The sequence below is a fragment of the Triplophysa dalaica genome, chromosome 17 (assembly GCF_015846415.1).
Source record: "Triplophysa dalaica isolate WHDGS20190420 chromosome 17, ASM1584641v1, whole genome shotgun sequence".
NCBI lineage: Eukaryota > Metazoa > Chordata > Actinopteri > Cypriniformes > Nemacheilidae > Triplophysa > Triplophysa dalaica.
This window is the reverse complement of record NC_079558.1, coordinates 14,448,979-14,464,935: the sequence shown is the minus strand read 5'-3', so window position 1 is coordinate 14,464,935 and position 15,957 is coordinate 14,448,979. Positions and strand designations below refer to the sequence as shown.

General features: G+C 38.7%; 1 protein-coding gene across 1 annotated transcript; it reads left to right on the top strand.

The window, feature by feature from the left end:
• Positions 1 to 8,659: 8,659 nt before the first annotated feature.
• On the top strand, positions 8,660 to 11,673 carry wfikkn2b (WAP, follistatin/kazal, immunoglobulin, kunitz and netrin domain containing 2b). The gene is made up of 2 exons (XM_056771115.1): positions 8,660 to 9,221; positions 9,464 to 11,673. Exons 1-2 carry the CDS (start codon positions 9,021 to 9,023, stop codon positions 10,967 to 10,969), a joined length of 1,707 nt encoding a protein of 568 aa, XP_056627093.1. The 5' UTR covers positions 8,660 to 9,020; the 3' UTR covers positions 10,970 to 11,673.
• Positions 11,674 to 15,957: the final 4,284 nt, after the last annotated feature.

Below are 15,957 nucleotides of genomic sequence, written 5' to 3'. Positions count from 1 at the left end.
CTTTTCAACGGACTAAGGTCCCCCTGGGCAGGTTACGAGGCAAGTCGTGGTGACTACGGACGACTCCCTGCAGGGGTGCGGTGCAGTGTGTAACTGGCACGCAGGCAGGGCGTTGGACGAACCCCCGCCTGCACTGGCATATCAATTGCCAAGAGTTGCGGGCGCTCTCTCGACGCTCTCTCGTCAGATAATGCCTCGTGGAGAGTGGCTACTCCACCCCCTCGCAGTCCAGCTCATTTGGATGCTGTTCGGGTAGGCCCAGGTAAACCTCCTGCAAGGTAAACCTCCCGCAACACCACCATTTGCCCGCTTTGGTGTTCCCTGTCTGAGGCCCCCTCGGCACGGATATCCTTGCGCACAGCTGAACGCGGGATGGGCGGAAGCACACCTTCCCCCCCCCCCAGGAACCTCTACGCCAGGGAAGAGGAGCACCATCGCTATCTTCACTCATCACGACTCAGTTGATGGAAAGTTTCTAGGATGACACAACCTGGTCACCAGGTTCCTAAGGGGCGCGAGAGGGCGGAATCTGCCTCATCTCCACTCCATAACCTCTTGGGACCCTAAAGAGCCCCTCAGAGGTTCCGATCTTCCTCACCTGACGAGGAAGACGACCCTCCTGATGGCGCTCGCTTCCTTCAAGAGGGTAGGGGGACCTCCGAGCATCCTCCGTGTCCCCGGATTGCCTTGAATTCAGCCCTGGAAACTCTCACGTTATCTTTAGACCCAGGCCTGGATGCGTGCACAAAAAATTTCTGGGGCCTTCTGGGGCAAAGTGATGAACTTACTGGCACTCCCCATCGGGGAGGAAGACCCAACCCGATCCGTGTTGTGTCCAGTACGTGCATTGCGCCTCTACCTGGACCGCACGCAGAGCTCAGAAGCTCTGACCAGCTCCTTGTCTGTGTTGGAGGACAGCAGAAGGGGAAGGCTGCCGTTATGACGGCATTCTGATCTCAGAATCTCCCATTCCCATTGTCAGTGAGGAGTCACTCCGCACGGGGTATAGCCACCTCCTGGGCACTGGCCAGAAGCTGTTGATTGGTTCTCAAGGGTGAACCCCATTTGTCGTTCTCAACACAACGTCTCGTTCCCTCCATCAGGGAACTGAGGTTACATACGTAACCAAGATATTAATATATTAAACGTTTTAAGTTAAAATGTCAAAAGTTTCATTATTATTTATGACAGGCTTTATTATGGAATACGCAGAAATAATTTATGAAAAAATAATTAAACACAGAGTTAATTTCGTTTGTTGAAAGATAGAGTGTGCACTTCCCAATAAAGTGTAGTAAAGTGTTTTTTGAGGGATGTGGGGGTAACGTTAGTAATGTTACTTGTAACGTAACGAATTACTTTTGAAATAAAGTAATCAGACCAGTAACTTGATTACTTTTAATCAGTAGTTTAATTACATTTCCAGAGTAACTTGCCCAACACTACTCCCAAGACAAAGTGCTGCTATAAGTAAACATAGTTTTCAGCGTATCGTATGTGCTATTTTGCAAAAATTATGCAAATATAGATGCTGTTATCTGTCTCTCCTACATCCATTTAAATATGTTGAAATATGTTGAACTAATGAGGGCTCCATGAACCACGTGACCACACGGCGGCGAGATCGAGTGTCGTAACTCTCATGTTCAATGGCTCTGGATAAAACATAAAGCAGGTCAAAGGGTGTCATTCCTATCATACTGGACACAGCTGCTGTCTGTGCTCCTCAGAGATCTCAGCCTTATCGCAAACACCTTGAAGAACAAGTTTTTAGAAAATGAGAAAAGGCTGGAGCCCAGTGAAAAATAAAGACCTTACAGTTTGTGACAGATCTGACCATTTTCCAGGAAAACTCTGTCATATCTCTTAAATACAAACATTGCTATTCAAGTTATAACATAGATTTTATTTAATTTAAAATGAAAGTCTTACAGCTTTATCAAAGTAATAGCAAAGTATATTGTCAAATGGTCTTCAATATGAAGTTGTTAAATAGGCTAAGTTTTTTTTTTTAAGCTAATCAGGTTTAGAACGACATGAGGGTGAGTAAATGATAGATTTTAACTGAACTATTCCTTTAACAAAATTGCCCAATTGAATGACATAGGCTCCTAAAAATCCTGACACAGAAACTTTAAGTTCAGAGAACAAGCTTAATCACGAAATGTCTCCTAGAGGCAGAAACATTACCGACTTTTAAACATCTTCTGTTATGTGCTTCTCCAGAAGTGACAAACATTGGCAGAGCTACAAGTATCTTGATAGGAGGGCTGTTTATTTCCATTTACCTCCAAACAAGATACTTCATGTTCTTGGTTTTAGTACAGGAGGTGGGGTTGGGCTTTTTTATAAACATTCTTAATTTGGATTAGTGGTGTTTCTTATTTTAAAGACTAGTGTCTCATCCTCGCAGTCTTGTTGACAGATGATCAACTGGAAATCATGAATAAGGTCTATAGTGCCAGGATGCAAAACAATATCACCCCTTCAGGCTAAGCCACATGAAATATGAATGGGTTCCCAGAAAGCAATAGCCGTCATTTCACCGTCTGGGTTAACTAAAGACGAGATGTAGTCCGGCTAATATCCCACTTCTAGCCAAATAATCTTAAATTTGGTTACATGTCGTTTTTGCCAAAATAACATGTGTGATTGTATGATGTTCCATCATGTAAGCAAAGTCAACAATGATTAAAATGTCCCTGCATGGTTTCATTTCTTTGACATGTTCTATGCTTAGCCTGTGCGTAGCCATGGTTTAGCTCGTAGTCAAGACTGGTTCATTGTCGTTTCTGGCCAATATGCACAGAGATTGATGCTATATCTCATTATGTTCAAGATGTAAATAATATCAGCCATATATAAGTGTAATTGCATAACATGGTCAATCTGTAGTCACAATCTGGCTCTGAATTCGATGGGTTATGTGCAGTCTGCTGTTAGTCCTTTAGCCCTAATTCAGATGAGTCTAGCCAAAAAGTGTTACAATTGTTTGTTATGACATAATCAAGTAAACATTTTAAAAATTTGAATTATAAATCATTTATATTATATTTGCTGTCATAGAACATTCATACACATTATAACTAATAAGATAAAAATGCTATTATAATCCTTGACCGCTAGATGGCAACTGTATCCCTACTGAGACTTCTGGCAATGTGAGACTTGTAGGGATCCCTTTTGCCGAATCTCACGATAATGCATCTTTTGAAACGAGAGACAACATTTTGTGTCGGAGAGCATCGGACAAACAGAAAACGTGAAAGGAAATTTGTGCTGTTGTCTTGTAAATATCTTTGTTTTCATTTTGCTATGTGTTCATTTTTTATCTGCAAAAATTGTTCTCATATTTGAGGGACCCTGGGGATGTAGACCTGGAGCAGTGAGTTAAGGTAAAGGGGCGAATTTGCTGTTATCGTTCTGATGGCCAGTGTCAGCGTGAATTTCAGGTGAATTTGGGCTGGTATATCAGGAGTTCTGTCTTGGAGAGGCTTAGTTGCATGTGATGCTCTTTCATCCAAGAAGAGATGCCCAGAAATGAGATTGGCCTGTAGTTGCTGACCACTGAGGGGTCGAGTGTTGGTTTCTTGAGTAAAGGTATTACCAGGGATTGTATAAATGAGGTGGGAACCAGTGGTGATGGAGGTTTTCATAATGTGTGATAGCTGAGGCAGTAGAGACGGAGAGATGCCTGAAGGATGTGGGAATGGATCGGGTTGAGGGGACAAGTTAAAGGCCTGGGTGGAAAGTAAAAATAATTTGAGACATCAGTCTCTGAAAGGGGAGAGAAAGAAAGGAGTTAGGGATATCAAGGGGTAAGAGAGAGATCAGGGATGTGTTGAGCAGCGAATTGCCTGCTGATGGTCTCCAAGTCATCAGCATTCAGCGAGGTATTAGTAGGGAGTGGAAGGGGGGAGAGAAGAAAGGAAAAGGTTGAGAAAAGTTGACGCGGGTTAGATGCAGTTTGGATTTTGTTTTGAAAGTACTTGGTTTTGGCTGCAGATATATCAGTAGCAAAAGAGTTTTGAAGATGTTGATCATTGGAGAGATCAGCAGGGTCTCTAAACTTGCGCCACTTCCTCTCCGCAGATCATGCCTTGGTCTGATGGTCGCGAAGAGCCTCCGAAAGCCAGGGGGAAGAGGGAGTAGCACGTGAATGCCTAGGGGTAAGAGGGCAAGGCAAGATGTTAATGGTGGAACAGAGACTATCAGTAGCTTCCTTAATGTTGAGAGATGAGTAAAGGGTTTTGGTGGGCAGGGAGGAAGACACCATTGATGTGGGTGGGGTGTTGACCCTGTGAATGTCAAACATTCGGAAGAGAGCTAAGAAATCAGCTGCTTGTGGTTTTTTCTAGGTGGATGTTACCTAGGATACCAGTGGAGTGCTGTCTTCAGGGATAGAGGACAGCAGCGTGTCAAGCTCTTCTTATAAGTTTCCCAGTTGATCTGGAGGACGATAGAAGTTGGTGGAGAAGGCCAATGGAGTAGCAGTGTTCTCTTTACAGATCCATGTTTCAGTCAGTGCCAGAACATTGAGATAAGATTGAATGGCGAAGGCTGGATGAAGACTGCCTTGTTGACAGATGACTGGCAGTTCCAGAGCCCTTCAGCAAGACGAGCAGACTGTGGAGGGCTAGTGCAGAGTGACCGAGGAGGGTGCCGAGGTCTCCGCTGTGTACGTTTGTAAGTGCATCAATGGTGGACAGTCTGAATGTTAGTAGCAAACAATGAATAAAAAATGGACAGTAGGAAATTAATGGAAAGAAAAAATAAAACAAAATCTTAGCGTGGCGTGCCCTGCCAGTGTCTTTACTCGGAGGAGTCTCTCAGGTAGAGTTGCAGGTCTTTACCACTTCGGTCTTCACACTAGGAGGGCTGCACACATGGTACATGCAAGGGTTGTGTGCCCTTAAACTCTAATTATCTGAATTTTACATGTGCAATCTATTATGAAAGCCATCAATATATTTTGTTAAGATCATTATGATATGAAAATATGAGCTATTATTTGGCAAGATAAGTTTTAACAACAAGACGATCCAAAGTGCTTTGCATAAAAACAAAGCAATTAATGCCATTAAAAAAAAGACAATATAATAAGATTCTTAATATTATAAGAAAGTTTTAAAAAGTTATATGTTACACAGCCCTAGTGTGCCTCCAATCTCATTTGGCAGATGATATGATGATCAAGGATGATGAGGATGTAGAAATAAAACCAACTATTCAGTTTTTCCTTAAAGTTCACTATTGGTTGTTTGTTTGTTAAAATAAGTATACCAACAAAAGGGTTAACCTTTTTGTTTGCTATTGATTTTTATTAGATGTATTAATTTATATATTTACATAGATAGTATTTACCAGTTAAATAATCAATTATATTTAACTTAATTTTATTTATTACATTTTCTTTTGTCTCTTTCATGTTTGTATTTTTCAGTTGTTCAATTGTATACATTTTATTATTAAATGATGTTATTATTGTTAATAAAAGGTTTAAGATGTTTTGAAGAATAAAAATAATTCTTCAGCCATTTTGTTTTCCATTACATTTTAAATGCATATTAGACATTTATAAGCCGTCTCATTGATGACTGGTCTATTCTAAGGTTAGGGTTAGACGTCTATTAGATTTTCCCTGACAGTCCAAATTCAGTCTTGTTATAGCCTAGACCTATATTCACTGTCTATTAGAAATACATGTAGTCATTCAATAGCCGTATAATTGATGACCAGTCTATACTTGTTCTATAGTTAGCCGTCAATTAGATTTTCACTGACAGCCCAAATTTGGCCTTGTTTTAGACTAGATGTCAGGGCTGTGTTTGTCGGCTACTAGATGTCTTTTAGTCACGAAATTGTTAGCTGGGTTTGGCTCTTTATCTGCATAATCATGTTATGCTGCAGGCAGGAGGATTAAATCAGAATTGGATATGATCAGATCAAGTGGTGACAAAACAAAAACATTAAGATATTAAACAAAGCACGGGTTTGTTATGAAACCCCAATTGAGCTTAACACGGCCAGTGCATTTCCTGATTCAGATGTCTGTTGAAATAATGGCCAATGATGGATGATTACTGGCATGGATGGATTGGGTTCTCGCTGTTCGTTGGTGAAACTGTGAAATAGGCCCTATGTTTTTTTTTACATTTTCTATACAGTTTTAACAGTATGTTGAAGCCAAAGATGAAAATTAATCTGGAAAAAATTGCAAGGTGTTGTGCTATGTTATACATATACAACTACACGTACAAGTTTTTTTTTCTGTTGTTATAAAACTTAGTTTTTCCAGAATGTTTAATTTTTTTTACAATTTTTTGTGTAATTGAAAATACAGTCAAAAAACATAAAATTACATAAAAAGTATTAAAAATAAAGTCGGGTTAAATAAATTTACAAGAAAAACCTGGAAAAGGTGTAACTTTACAGGGAAAAGTGTTATTTTACGGTTAATTTCTGGTGCCCCAGCTGCAGGAAAATGTTCTGTTTTTACAAGAATTTTTGTTAAAGTTTTTTTGTAAATACTGTCAAAACATAAAGTTACAGAAAAAGACCGCAAATTTACAAGAAAAACAGGAAACGTGTAATTTTACGATTACGTTTTATATTGGTTATTTCTTGGGATTTTTTACAGTGACATTGACAGTTTTAATATTTTTCTTGAAAGAATAGTACAAGCTAATATTAACAAAATATGGAATATATGTCATTTGTAATAAAAATAATACTAATATATGTATTAACAAATATACCACAAAAAAATGATCTTTCTACATATAGAAATATATTTCTATATTTATTTTAACTCATGTGTACATCTAAAATGTATTGATGTTTTCAATGCTGTAATATTGTATTTTGACCCACTCCTTTGTTAGATGGTTAAGTCAAAATGATTTTTGAAGTGTATGATTTTAGCCTATGAATAGACTCCATTGAGATCTCCTTCAAAAATTACCAACCTACAGCCTGAGGTTGAATCAGTCCTCAGACTGACAAGAGTTTATTAATTTTTGCTCCCATTGAAATATTTCCTTCAACAAATGCATCGTGTGTTGCCTCCATAGAGGGCAAGTAAGGTAATCCCCTTCAAAGTCGATACGTGAAAGAATGCACTGTGTTGTAGCTATTTTTTTTAGCAATCAATCAAAGAATAAGAAGTCTTACTTGGTATTGCAGTATGTTATCAATGTGCCAGCAGTTAGAAGCGGCCCCATTAAAGCTTTTGATTCCTGCCGGAGGACATACTCCTCTGAACCTGCACATATTTTAGTGGAACATATTTTCTCTGAAATGCTTGAAAAGACACTGATGTGTTGTTAGACGTTCAGTTAATGATATATTTGGATCCAAACACCTGAGGTGGGATATTATATAGAGACTGTTTATACAGTCTCGAGTCTCCTGTACTTAGTTTTTATATTTAGGTTTGTTAAAATGCTGACACATTCAAAAAGCTCATCTAACATCTAATAAAGCAACTTAGTGTTAGATCATGTCTACAAATGTTTTGTAGAAACAGAACAGATGCACTGTCACTTTATCCATATCAGGGCAAGAATAAACCAAGAATGAATTCTATTCATTGTGTATTTTTCTTTTAAAATCTTGAAAAACCTCACATTACCAGTAGTTTTCTTTGAGGCATTTTTGTTCCCGAATTTTCATAATTCAAAGTATTTGTCCTCTTCACAAAACATTGATGTTTTCCCTTCTGAGTAATATTATTTTAGTAACACTTAAAATGTATTTTCTTCATCAGATAGCTATAATGGTGTACAAACAGGCATTCTGCGGTTACAGGGGTTAAATAAGGTGAATTTTCTAATGCGCAGCCTTCAGTGATAAAACAGTAGCACAAAAGTTATCCAGCTTTGGTCTTTAGAAGCTTAGTAGTCATTAATGTGCCACTCTGTGTCATTGTTGAGCTAATTCCTGACGTTTTACTTTACATTGTAGTTGTCTGGCAGCACCGAGTGAGTAAAAGTGAATAAATGCGCATTTTACAGTGCGTAACGAAAAAGGGAGATTTTTGACAGGGTTATGCAGCCTTTCGTTAATCAGCATTAGTGTTTTGGCATAAATAGATATTCGTATGCAGGGAGTGTCGAGTTCAGGACATGTGCTGCACGTAACCTGGATCCTGAGGGTTTAATCATTAAAAAATGTTTTTTACAGTTATGGACAAGAACACGGGTTTGACGCTTTTTGTCTGTTTTGACTCTGTAACATGTTTTATTTGTTTAGGTGGTAAACCAAGCACATCTAACTGTAGATGTAACCTATTTTAAAATGACATGAAACAATATAATGAAGCCTATCATGTAGGGGATACCTTCTTTACTGTGAGGTATTCTTATTATTTGAATGTGTATGAATACTATATGTTAAAATAAACAAAACAAATTTTTGTGTCAGATATTATAGTGACATCTACGTTTCATTCTGTAGATGTAAATTGACTTTGCATATCCAGTTCTAGCTCCGTGAATGTTTGTGTCTATCATTCTCTTTTAAATACCAATGAGTCGAATATATGAATGAATGGCGTTATTATTTTTTGTTCTATTATAGATAAAATAGGTTACATTACTGCAGATATTGCTGTCACTCTGAAAGAATCCGACGCGAGGAGAAACTCTCACAATTCACACGCGCTCTCTCAGCTCCTCGGGTGCGCGCATTATTAGGATAAAGGGTTAAATCAAGCTACAGTACTTTCAAAGAGAGGCAGGTGTCCCAGTACCAACCCAACTCTGGGGCAGATGTTTTTAATCCTCACTAGAACTACAGAGTAATTCATAACTGTCATTTGCGCGTAAGGGCGAGTTTGGTGGTCAGGGGAATAGCTCTAGTTGCTTAAGTATTTAAAACTATTAGAGTATAAATACAGAGATCGCCACACACTGTATGCAGCATATCTAGGATATTTCTTCTCCTGCTTGGAAGCTCTCAGTTTGGCAGCTGTTTCAATAAAAGTTCGTTACAATAATTTCATATTTCTGCCTTGCAACATGTGGTGGATGCTCTTTCCTCGTTGGATCTGGTTCGTGGCGGCACACTTTTTGTTTCTATTTTTGAACAATCAATGCGTAAAAGGCATGGCTTTGCAAAGAGTTGCGTATTCCCACGCAGGGATTTGTCCAAACGACATGAACCCAAATTTGTGGGTTGATGCAATGAGCACCTGCACTCGAGAATGTGAATCTGACCAGGTTTGACATTTCATTCATTTTTATTCATTTTCAAAATTCACTGAAAATCTTCTTTGCATGCATGTAGTTTGTCTATTGTACTTTATATTTTTTTACCGGATATATAATATGCACAAGTAGGACTTTACAAATTTTCTATTCACTGTATATTTATTTTAGTTTTTCTACAGAATTAACAAAATGATTTATGTTGCATTTTGTTCTTTTTTTTGTAATTCCCCATCTGCGCTTTTGTCCTTCAGGAGTGTGAACCATTTGAAAAATGCTGTGCCAATGTTTGTGGTAATCGAAGCTGTGTGGCAGCCCGCTACATAGATGTTGCGGGAAAGAAAGGGCCAATGGGTATGCCAAAGGAAGCAACCTGCGACAAATTCATGTGCACCCAGCAGGGCTCCCAGTGCGACATCTGGGACGGACTGCCCGTGTGCAAGTGCCGTGACCGGTGTGAGAGAGAACCCCATTTCACGTGTGCCTCAGACGGCATGACCTATTACAACAAGTGCTACATGGATGCTGAAGCCTGCTCCAAGGGCATATCCTTATCCGTTGTAACGTGCAGGTTCCATCTCACCTGGCCCAACACAAGCCCCCTGCCTGCCGGCACCACCGCCTCAACCACGACAGCCCTGCAGCACACCACGCCATTTGATGTGCATCCTCCTCTAATGCTGGGAAGCCCGACTCAACAGTCTGTGTTTGCCGGTGAGACAGCCAGCTTCCTTTGTGAAGTTGCTGGTCGTCCGAGGCCTGAGATTACCTGGGAGAAGCAGGTGGAGGGCCAAAGCAATGTGATCATTAAACCAAACCACGTACATGGAAATGTGGTGGTCACCAATATCGGCCAGCTGGTTATTTACAACGCCCAACTGCAAGATGCAGGTATTTACACCTGCACGGCCACAAACACAGGCGGTTCAGTCCAAGCTCACTTTCCACTCTCTGTAGTCCAGAGAGATCCGGTTTTAAAAGAAGAGCTCAATAACTCCACAAGTTTCCCAATTGAGGAGTGCTTCAAGGCGCCTGATAGTGACGACTGCGGAGAAGAGAAGCTGAGTTGGTTTTATGACCCCCAGAGGAACAACTGCAACACGTTCACGTACGGTAGCTGCAACAAAAACCGAAATCACTTTGATACGTATGAGGGATGCATGTCATCATGCCGCAAAGAACTTGCAGTCCCGTGTAACCTTCCCAGCTATCAGGGGCCTTGCAAAGCATACGAACCGCGATGGGCCTACAGCGGCTTCCAGCGGCAGTGCCAACCTTTCATTTACGGCGGTTGTAAAGGCAACGAGAACAACTTCAAGACCAAAGAAGCGTGTGAGGACGCCTGTCCATTTCCAAAGACCCACCAGTGCAAGCCGTGCAAGTCGCGGCATAAAATGGTGACCAGCTTCTGTAAAAGCGATTTTGTCATTCTGGGACGCATGACGGAGCTGACGGAGGACCAGGACTCCGGTCTCGCTTTGATCACCATGGAGGAGATCCTGAAAGATGAAAAAATGGGGTTGAAGTTCTTTGGGAAGGAGCCTTTGGAAGTGACATTGCAGAATATGGACTGGGCCTGCCCGTGTCCTAACGTCACCACTGCAGATGGTCAGATCATCATCATGGGTGAAGTGCATAATGGGATGGCCGTCCTGCAATCCGACAGCTTCATCACAATCTCCAGTCCCAGACGTGTCCGCAAGCTCCGTGAGGTCATCAATAAAAATACATGTGACATTTTGAAAGAGTTCGTTCAATAGGACTTTAGAATTCAAGCAATAATTTCTAATATACTTCTCTTGAGATTGAAACATAAAATACTGATTGGTTCAATGATTTGACAAGAATTGGTCTTAATGTACAGTTCTTGTGTCCTTGCAACTTCTAGGAATTTCTTTTGTATAGAATGAATAGAATTGTGAACTAGTTGTTCGACGTCAACTTTGAACAGTTTTATTAGTGTTGCCTTTGCAGTATCCCGCATGTTAAAGTAAAGGAACATGTTTGTGGACATAGGATGCAATAATCAAACCCATCTGGTAAAATCCCAGTGCACTTACGTTCCTGACTTCAAAAGGAGCTCTACGCCTGCCCTATAAATGTAAAAAAGTAACAATAATTATCATTAATTTTGGGCACCTTTTTGTAACGCTGTCTCACCTTATGATTTTCATTTTGCTCAGTTTCTGTTTTTATGTATTTCTTTCTGCTCAGTAGAATTTTAAAAGATTGTTGATTCATAAAATGACAAGTGTATTGTGTTATAAAGTTACTATAGATCTGCTAAATGCACTTAAGTTGTGTAATGTGGAATATAAAATTAAGAGACCATTTCAAAGAACCTTTTCAGTTATTCAGAATATACTATTTATAGGTATGTGATTAGGTACAATGACAAGTTTTGTTTTATTCTGTGAACTACAAATAATATTTCTCCAATTGTCAATAAAAAATACTGTTTCGATTTGCGTTTATTTGCAGAAAATGAAAACAGGTAAAAATGACAGAAAAACTGCGACGAAAACAAGTTTATATTCACTTGTAAGAAATACAACAGTAATATTTCTACATGTGTTTTGGAAAAGTACAACAATCATTTTTTATTCAAAATCCTTGATTTTGATCACGTTTCTTGTCATGTTGTCAGTCTTTCTCATTGCTTTTGGATGACTTTATGTCACTCCCGAGGTTTGATTCTGGTGAAATTCAAAAGACACAGGACTGGAATGGCCAAAATACATTTAGAAATGCTGATTCAATGAAAATTTGGAATGGTCTTTTAATTTTTTCCTGCGGCTTTAATGTCAACTTCAGGAGAAAAATATGTCTTTGCCCTCTTGTTTAAGCCTAACTTGTGTAGAAAAACTTGAGTGTATATGATTCAATACAGACCATCTTTATTTTTAAGCTATTTATTTTTACTTTATTGTCTGAGGAACCATAAGGCTGACTGGCATTTCTTATAAGCACTTACATGTTTTTACAGTTCTCTTTTTGTAATCTAACTTGTTCATTGTCTGTAATGATTTGTATTGTGGAATGATAAAATAAAGTTTGGACCTCAATTGAATTCCCATACTTCTCTGACAGTTTCATGATACCAATTTTGAAGCAATCACAAAACAAATGCAGTATTCATCCAGATAAATGAGTAATCAAAATAATATATTATATATATATAGTTTAACAATTGTGGCATTAAGATCACACTATAAACACATCATTAATCTAAGTCCTTCTATGTAGAAATGGGATTACCAGTTTTATCAAAGAATTATATTAATTTTCAATAAAAAGTATCATAAAACCGACATTTATTGCAAATAATAGTCTGTGACCTTATGTTAAGTTCGAGTTCTGCTGATAAATCTGTAGACATTTCACTCAAGTGGTCCCAGACGGGGAAGGGGCCCCTCAGCTCATTCCAGCAGACTACCACACACGGACCTCAGACGGAGGGCCATGCTGAGTTAAGGGGGGAGTTGGAAGATGAAGAACTGTTTGGATATGAGGTTTGAACATTTGGGACTTCCTCTGCCGGAGATCTAATGTCCTAACAGATGGTTTCCCGATAGTTTTTCAGGGTGGGCTTCAAAAGACGCCGGCCGCAGGCGGTAGAAAGCAAACCCGTGACCTTACAGCTAAGGAGTGGCAGAATACAAAAAAATCAAAAGCGAGACTTACATTTTTTTTTTGCTGGTTATATTAGGCAAACTGTAAGATTATTCCTGAATATGGTGCATGTCATTCAGAATTTGAAAATACATACCTATTTACTTTTGTCGCTTTGGCAGATGCTTTAAGTTTTCTAAAGGGAAACTATCACTTTAAGTAGGCAATGATAGGTCCTACAGCTGTACTATTGTAAATATTTCATACAAAGAGTTCAAAGACAAGATTTTTTTAAATGTTGTGAATAATGTGAGGGACGTGGCTGATTGGACAGTTTGAAAGTTCATCAGTGAGGAACAGTGAAAGTGCACTCTAAAAAAATGAATATTCTTAAAGTTAAGAGTTCATCAGAACAGTGTAATTGAAAAATCTTTAAACGAAGTTCTCCAAAGAAAATTGTAATAATCTGTAAAAACCCTTTTCACTGTAAAAATCTTGTGTATGATATTTAAAGGCCCCATTTTTTCCCTGTTTTCGAAGCTTTGATTTTGATTTTTGGGTGTTTAACAATGGATGTTCATGTTTCTAGTTTAAAAAAAATACTTCATATTTAACATATTTCAAGTCTATCGTCTTCCGCTGTCTCTCTTCTCACAAAACGACTGGATTTCTTCCGCCTTCCGAAATGCTCTGATTGGTAAAGCTGATCAGGTCTGTCGTGATTGGTTCCCAGCTAAGAGTGTGTGTATGAAAAAGTCCCACCCATATCATATTAGCGAGTTCCGCTCCTCAAGCTGTTGTGATTGGTCGGTCCCCCTCTCAGTGCATGTGTACGCATACATCAATGTTTCATAGATATCCCGTTTTTTTCTACTATGGCGAGGAAAATGACACTGGACCGAATGGCGTCAGAACGGTTATCACTAATAACAGAGTTGGATAATAAAACAAGCAGATTGACCAGGAGACTGCAAGCAAGACTTCAGAGGACGTTTCATAGAAGTGTTTTAGACAGATGTATGCGCACAAACACGCAATATCAGTGTATTACACAGAAAAGCTTTCACAGCCAATGTTTGATTCATGGAAGATGTGAGCATAGGTTTTCTTAGAATGTGTGTAGCTGAATTCTTATTAACAGCTGTAGGACTGTGATGAGAGTGAAAGAAGTTTAGCACGTAGCTCAGTCAAATGTTTGAAATCTCTGATAACCAAACACTACTCCTGCGGCTCTTCTTCTTCTATGAGGAAGGCCTTGCCCCCTTTTTGCCATATCCTTGTATCATTTGATCCTTAAAACCTGTTAACTGTCGGAACCCTTTTTGAGCCTACGTATGAAAACGAATGTTGGAACTAAAATGGCGCTAACTCATGAATTCTTTGGAATATAGACTTACAGTTGGTCTCGTTAGAAAAAAGAAAAGTAGCTGATTATTGCTAACAAAAATCACACATACACACAACAAAAATAATTAAAGGTATGTTGTTAGGATTATTAAAAAAAAAAAAAAAAAAGTTTATGTTTTTCTTTGATTAAAAAATGTAAAAAAAAATACGGGTTGCAAAAGGATAAGAAAAAATCTAAGCACACTTTTATAAAAAATACTCAATTACTCTCCCAACATAAATTATTTAAAAAAACACCAAAGAAGTCTGTATTCTAGAGTCTTAGATCTTTCCAATGATATATAGTTTGCCATGATTCGATTAAAAAACTACTTGCACAATATTGACGCAAACTAAGGTTCCGTATACGGAACGGGTGACAGTTAAAAGGCTACAAGCACTCTGAATGGTGACATCATGTACCCGGGAAGTAGGGGGATGTAGTCCGATCCACCTGTGCTCTGTAGTGCTTGAAAAGCTAATTCTGTTAAAGAAAACATCTCGCTTGGCACTGAACTTTGAGCTTTATCATTCTGCAGACATTATTTATCCTCTAACAACAACATTACACATTAACTAAGGATTGAAAAAGGGAATCGTGGGGAATGTGCTCTTTAAAGTTCTTTGTGGAACCATATAGCCAAAAATGTTTTTTCTACGTCCTATGTAAATATTAAAATATACTAGTTTAAAGGTTACTATAGTAACTGAATAGTATACTACAATGTGAAAAATAAAATAGTGTACTGTGGCTATTTCTCATATGGGTAACCAAAAGTTTGCCAATCATATTGTGGTGAATGTTAGATGATCATATATTGAATATATTGTATTTGAAGTCTATTTTTAAAGAAATATTTGAAAATGTTCGCTTGAAGAGATCAACTTGTTCCAAACATGTTTAAATTGCTTTGTTCTGCTGAACTTAAAGGAAGATATTTGGAAGAATTTTAGTTATTTTCAGTTCTGGTACATCAAGCAGTGCCATAGTAGAACAAATTAAAATGGTAGTCAAAGGTGCCCCAGAACTGTTTTATGTTTGTGTTCAACAAAACAACAATAACAAAAATACCAAGCTTTTCTACTGTGGTAGGCAATGATATGTCCCAGAAATATCAGTTGCTAACATTCTTTCAAATATTCTTTGTGTTCAACAGAACAAAGATATTAATACAGGTTTGGAACAACTTGAGGGTGAATCAATGATGACAGAATTTTCATTTTTGGTTGAGCTATCCCTTTTACCTAGCCACGGTTCCCCTGCCATACTGCTTCGGCCCACAGATAGAGAGTCCCTTTTCTATGTCATCTTGTAGCGCAAGCTTTATTTTAAAGACAATGAATGAATAATGTTGTGCCCTATGCCCATGTGAGTTTAACTTATATAGCATATTATGACCGCTAAACTGCTCATGAGGAGGATATATAAGGCTAATTTTCATATCCATATATCAGACGAGAGAACGAGAAAGGGTAGACCAAGAGAGAGATGAGATGTGTCCTTGAATGCCCTGCAGTTTTCAGGATGGTAATAACTTGAGCAGGGAATACCTTCTCTCACCCAATGTAAACATATAGGCTTCCCACAGTACTTTAAATGTTCCTGTTGCAAATACAGCAGTGCAGAAATGGTTCATTGTAGCTGCAAATCCTCCTGGCATCATAAAAGAAAATTTATGGCACTATGTGTGCCATTCCAATTCAGATTAATGGGAACCTCACGAACGTCTCTGATCTGCCAAGTGTGTGC